General features: G+C 54.6%; 1 protein-coding gene across 3 annotated transcripts in view; it reads right to left on the reverse strand.

Moving 5' to 3' along the window:
* Positions 1-229: 229 nt before the first annotated feature.
* The window catches only part of LOC104078990 (histidine--tRNA ligase, cytoplasmic), a 13,756-nt gene continuing 7,728 nt past the window's right edge, over positions 230-6,257 (reverse strand). For all 3 annotated transcript variants that reach the window (XM_009580844.1, XM_009580846.1, XM_009580845.1), the window contains 6 exons: positions 4,221-4,314; positions 3,937-4,064; positions 3,634-3,876; positions 2,247-2,363; positions 1,328-1,474; positions 230-289 (listed from right to left, as the gene is read on the reverse strand). In XM_009580844.1, coding sequence (XP_009579139.1) covers positions 230-289; positions 1,328-1,474; positions 2,247-2,363; positions 3,634-3,876; positions 3,937-4,064; positions 4,221-4,314 — 789 coding nt within the window. The remainder of the gene's footprint in view (positions 290-1,327; positions 1,475-2,246; positions 2,364-3,633; positions 3,877-3,936; positions 4,065-4,220; positions 4,315-6,257) is intronic.

The following is a 6,257-nucleotide window of genomic DNA, read 5'->3' on the forward strand; positions in this document are numbered from 1 at the left end:
CTTGCAGAACATCTTTCCAGCAACATGCTCGAGGGCCAGGGCATGTCGTAGGAGTCGGTGCAGCCTCTCTGCTCCCGCCGGGAAAGGGAGGGCACGAGACAAGAATAAATACAGCTTTCAAAGGCCTCCCCGACCCCGCACCCGCTGCTACGTGGCCTGGCGAAGGCATTTACAGGAGGATATCTGTCAGCCAGAATCCAACAAAGGAGTAGACATGTCCGGAAGGGGCTTAAGGCTGGCTCGTTCGCATCCTGATCTCCTCAACCAGGCTCTCCCTGCGAACGTTGACCTACACAGGGGGAGCACAAAGTTGCTTCAGTACAACACAAGCAGCTTGATGTATCGTGACCTTCTCTGGTCCCAGAGGGATGGCCCCCACCGCATTCATCTATCTTGGGAGATCACACCGTGGTGCTGTCACCAGTCCCTCTACGGGGATCAAGCAGGCTGCAGCACATGCGGAGCTGAATCTGTGAGAGCAAGCACCTGCCTAAACCCTGCCGAATCCTCTCCTGCCCAACGATCACGACAGCGATGTTTTTCCCGCTCTTTCCTACTGGTTCCAAAGCCAAGACCAGTGCATAGATCAGCACTGGTCCCACGCATTCCAAGAGGGCACTTCCAGGACCTTCAGTGATGGTCCCGTGCCCTGCCTGGAAAGCGTGAGCAGCCAAACAGCCCACTGAATCGCCCCTCCATGTTCCAGGCTCCTGAACCGAGGAATAGCTGGGAGTTCAAGGAGGCCACATGACGGGAAACTCTCCAGAGCTGGAGACAACAGTGCTCCATGGCTCCAGGAAACTGCATGGGGCAAGGAACTGGAATGTGAGGTGTTGCAGAAGTCCCTGGATAGAGCACTGCTTGAAAAGATCTAATGAGGAAGCCAATGTGTGAAATCCTGAGAACTTGTTATAGGGGGCTTGGTGGCAAACTGACACTAGGACACATGCTCCACAGCAAGTCAGGAGGGGCTGAGGAAACTCACCTCACCCAGTCTCCAAAAGTGCACCCACAAGACCACCACCATTAGTCCATAGGCCTCACCTCGAGTCTGCCAGCCCTGGCTTGTGCCCCTCTGCCTGCTGCGTGTGGAAAGCCTTCCCCTCACCACACCTCCTGTGGAAGCAGCTCTGTGGAAGTGCCTTACTCCCCTGATCTCCCCTTTGGGCACTACACTCAAAATGTGGGCCAGCAAAGCCACCTTGCCGTGTACAACCTGACAGCACCGCTGCAGAGCAGGGTACGGACGGGTCTGGAGGGCTGGCCTGAGCTGGCATGAAGGGTCAAGTAGCCAATCCCCCTCGCGCCAAGCTGCCACGGGCCTCACCTCCTCCCTGGTTGCCACGACCCGCAGCTTGACGACTCCATCCTTGAGCTCCTGCTCACCCACAATGGCAACAAGAGGGATGCCCGTGTCCTCGCAGTACTGCAGCTGATTCAGCAGCTTAGGGTTCTTCTTGTACAGCACTTCTGCCTGGAAGAGAACCAGAGCACAACACCGTGATCAGCACTGGCCTGTTTCTCTGCACCCCCTCAACCAGGCATTGCTGAGCCAGTCTGCTAATTGCCGTCTGGTGAGCGTGGGGGTGTGTGGTGGGGGAGAAGATGGGCTAATGGAGAAGGCTGGGCATTACAGCTAGCAAGTAATGCTACACAGCTCAAAGGTACTCACAAGACACTGCTTATCCTGAGAAAGCACCAGGTCATTAGCTCTAGTCTGTGTCAGACCAGGGCTGACACCTGTGGTGTCCCTGTGGTGTCAGGAGCCCAGCAGAGCACCCAGGCATTCTCCTCAGACATCAAGGGAGTCTGCAGCAGGCAGGGAGCAAGGTCCTGCCACACAGCTTGCCTTTGGCCCTCGGAAAACAACCCAGGCTCCTCCCTGGCCCCACTCTCCCCTCCTTGCAAGGCTCCGGGGTTTTTTCGCTTTTTGTTGGAAGCGGCATGGTATCCCAGCTGCCACGCAGCAGGGGCTGAAGTGTCACCCGCTTTGGGAACCTGCCCTGAGATAACAGACACAGAGTAGCCCCTGCAGTGTTACAGAGCTAACCAAGTCACGCTGCCCAGCCCTTCCTGGAGAACACCTGATTCGGGACACAGAGGAGAGGCAGGCTCCATTCAGGAAGGCAGTCTGCTGCCCACCTTCTCCCTATGGCTCCTTCCTCCCAAAGCAAAGCCAGATCTGGTCCATTCCTGCACAGAGAGTGGACCAGGCAGCTCCTGACTTTGCCATCACCTGGTCATACCTTGATTCCAGCATCCCACAGCTCAGAGATGAGCTTCAGCCGCTCTTCAAGGAGCTTCTTTTGGGCAGAGGCCACCAGCACCTGTGTCTCTGTTGTCCTGATCTTTTCCTCAGAGGCCTAGAGAGGGGACAAGACTCCAAGATGCCATGGACATACAGAGATATCTGAGACCCTATAAGCAGGACAGGTCACCACCCCAGGCCCATCAATTTAGCGGTGAAGAGGATCAGGCTCAGTGGGATGAACAGCATAAACTCAGGAGAGTCAGGGAGGCCCCACAGAGCCCATCCTGAAGCAGAATCTCATCTTCTGTGGTTGTTCCATGATCGGAGCTTAACAGAGCCTCCCTGCTGCGCTGCAGGTGCGCACAGACTGGAGGATGTGCTAAGAATGAGCAATTTCCCTGCCAGCTTCTGCCTAGAGACACCCAAGGGCCTCCCAGGGATCTGCTCCAAGCAGCTCAGGAGCAGCAAGCCCAGCAGAAGCTGGACAGAGGCCTGCTCTACAGCTGTAACTATGGGTTAGATGAACAGCAGAAGCTGAGATGCTCCAGCGCTGTAAGGAGCCACCTGCTCCTGTAGCAGATGCTGGATACTCAAAGTGGCATTTTCCTGCTGCTGCTTTCATTGAAGGGAGAAGCCTTTAAAAGGTCACCTGCAGAGGAACAAACCTGGCCAGGACTGGTGGGGGAAGAATTCAGTTTCCACTTAGAAATCCCAGTTGTGTCTAGCTGCCAAGAGAAAACTCCCCACAACAGACCTCTGAGGGAGGGAAATCTGTGGCAGCGTTTTGGGAGCCTACAAAGACCTACTTAACACCCATTGATTGGGACAGAGGACAACACATTAGTACAGCAACTCTGAGGAGAGGGGAATAGGAAAAACATGTCTGGGAAACCCCCAGCAGCACTGCGCTCCCTGCCCTGCGACATCCGATCCCCGTCTGGTCTCTGTAGTGCCTTGGGCAGGACAAGACAGCGAGGCTGCTGTCTCCCTGCCAGCCTTGCAGAGCAGTGCCGCCCTGCCAGGGAGGACATGGGGTCGCACAGATGCCTAACGCAGCGGGGAACACTAAGGCACCTGACCTAGGTACCTGGTACTGCTGAGGATTGAAGTGCCCCCTCCAGCTGCAAGCCATGTCTGAGGGCTGCTGGAAGAGGTCTTGTCTCCAGTGGGAGCCCCAGAGATCATCTCCCAAGCCAGAAAAAATTGGAGATTATTTCCTGGTTCTGACTCCTGCTGCAGAGCACAGTAGAGGCCTGGCTGGCTTCTCCATCAAAGACTGCAGCAAGGAAGTCTCACTCAGCATCTGCTGGACTGGGGGTACGTGGGGAAGATGTAAATCCTCGCTTTTTCTCCACGCTTAGTTGAGCACCAAAGGCACCTACCTCCACTCTCTGCTCTAGGATGGAGAAGATCCGCTCGATCCCAATGCTGACCCCCACGCAGGGCACCTTCCGTCCCTTGGGATCAAACATCCCCACCAGCCCGTCGTAGCGACCGCCTCCAGCCCCGCTCCCAACGCTGACTGGCTCCTCCACGTGGTCGTTCTCCTGCTGCAGCAGGACAGCCTCAAAGATCACCCCCGTGTAATAGTCCAGACCCCGCGCCAGGCTCAGGTCAAAAGAGATCTGTCGGGCACAAGGGAAGTGTCGGGCCCCGTCCCCGGCCGCACGTCTGCACCTCCTCACCTTCCCTGTGATGCCAAACAGGGTCAGGTACTCAAACAGCAGCTTCATGTCCCCCAGCCCCTCCTTGGCCAGCTTGTTCTGGGACAACTTGGGATCCTGGAGAAGCCCCTCGATCAGGTCCAGGCCACCTGTGGGAACGAGCCATGCCTCACGTCTGCCAGTGCAGCAGCACCCGCATCGGTGGGCCCAGCCAGCCGTGTATGCTGCCTTGCGCCCCTCCATCGCTGGCCCTCCCTGCCTGGCCTGGAAGAACGAGGCCAAGGGCTTGACCCCACAGTGCTCACCGTGAAGCTGGACATACTCCCCGATGTGATCTGCAGCCTCAGGAGAGAGCCCCTTCTCTCCTACCATCTCGCTCCTCACTTCTTCCCATGGCGTCTGCGAGGGGAGAGAAGAACATCAACCACTGCTCCAGGGATGTGGTCTCTCCTAGGGAAGGTCTCTGGTGGTCCTGCCCGATACAGATGAACAGACATATCTGCCCTCAACAGATCTTTACATGGCAGAACCCCATCAGTGTCAGCACGATTAAGAGGTGCCTGAGAGAAGCAGCAGATCAAATGCTCTCAGAGAATGGTCGTATGGTCATAACTCCATTTCTTGTACCTCTGCACAGTCCTTTTGTATCCCAACACTGCAGTCAGTAAAAGCTGCCCAAAAACTTGAAGCCCCAGGACAAATACTTTGGTTTTGATTTCCGGCCAGAATCGAACATCGGTACTGTAAAAGCACCGAGTTTGAGAGATGTCTTATGCTGTGATTTCCCTGGTTAGGTACTTAGTCATAAACACCAGTCAAGAAAGTGTGGCTGGTCATGCCTACCACCTGGAAAGATGTGAGGAGATGGCTGGGTGATGCAAAAACCCAGTGTAAGCAGAATACGCTGCAGTTTTCCCACTGACCAAGGGGTCAAAGAGAACCGGAGTCTTGATCACATCCAGCTGCACTGAGATAAATCACAGCATTTCAGTACAAAAACAAGGAAATGATTCCATTCTAAAAAAGCCCAATCCTCCCTTCCTATTGCTTTTCCACGCATAGACAGCCTCAAAACCTATACTTTGGTCATGCCTTTGCAATAGATCTCACTGCTGACAGGACTAACAGGAAGTGAGCCTTCCTTTAGTTGACTTAATTCGACTGTCAGACGAGGCCTCCAAAGGAAACCACAGTTCATCCTTGAACAAAGCAAAGTGAACACACGAGACGAGATACAAGGTCACTTTGTTTAACAGGGTCTCACAGGAAGGTTAGGAGCGCTCCTTTAAGCGGTCAACCACAGTGTCCCCCAGGTGACTCTGAACACACACAGAAATTTGCCTCCAAATTCTACTTTGGATCCCGAGCCAAGAAAACTGAGTTTTTAGATTGGACTTCATTTTAAGGTTCCTCTTCCTTCACTATTAGTGGAGGACTGTATACACATTTATAGACTGATCTCCAGCGTCTTTATATCTGACTAGGGCCTACAGTCAAGACAATCAGCTGCAGCTAAAAAGTTGTACCTACACTGGCACCTTTCCCTCCTCCCAAAGGGCCACATAAGGCCCTGAATCCCTTAGAGACCTTCACAACAGCCAGTGCTCTGGAGGCAGCTTGCTGAGCACCAACCTGTGGGTACCTCCTGCCTCATGTCTTACAGCAGCACATAGAGGTGGCTGTTCTGTGTCACACCGAACCCAGGTAAGCCATACAAACAGCGATGTCTACACGCAGCATATTTTATAAAAGTACCCGTGCTACATGCCCAAATCAGCAGAGGTGTGAAGTGACCAGGAGACGTGGGATGGGCTACCACCATCTCAGAGCACCGGGAAGAGAGATTACGGCACTGAGCAGTATGTTGTCCCTGTGACCGTGTCTGCCCTGCTAGAATGCTGCACAGTCCAGGGCAGCCCCAAGGAGCCCTGTTCCTAGCAAAACATGGTTGTACTGCTGGCAGCCACAGAGGAGCGTGAAGACACTCTGTGGGGGCACACAGTGCAGTACAACACCAAACAGACCAGCCTTCCCCTGCCCAGGAGGCAGGAGTGTGCTGCTGGGGTTATTTTTCAGGTCTGTGTTTCTGATCTCTTACTCCTTCTCACTCCAAATCCTTTTCTCTACTTCCAGGTAAAATATAGAAACCTCGTCCATACATGTCCACCTCACTTCTCTTTGCTGTCTCCCTACTGCTCCTCACTATCTCCTGAGGGTCCCACAAGCAGCCAGAGGCACACGCTGTCCAGTGGTGCCCTGATCATGCTGAAACAGCCTGGCCAGCAACACGCATATGCTGCGGAGTCCGTGTCCTCGGCAGGGATGCTAGCCATCACGTCGCC

The sequence above is a fragment of the Fulmarus glacialis genome, unplaced genomic scaffold (genome assembly GCF_000690835.1).
Source record: "Fulmarus glacialis isolate BGI_N327 unplaced genomic scaffold, ASM69083v1 scaffold37236, whole genome shotgun sequence".
NCBI lineage: Eukaryota > Metazoa > Chordata > Aves > Procellariiformes > Procellariidae > Fulmarus > Fulmarus glacialis.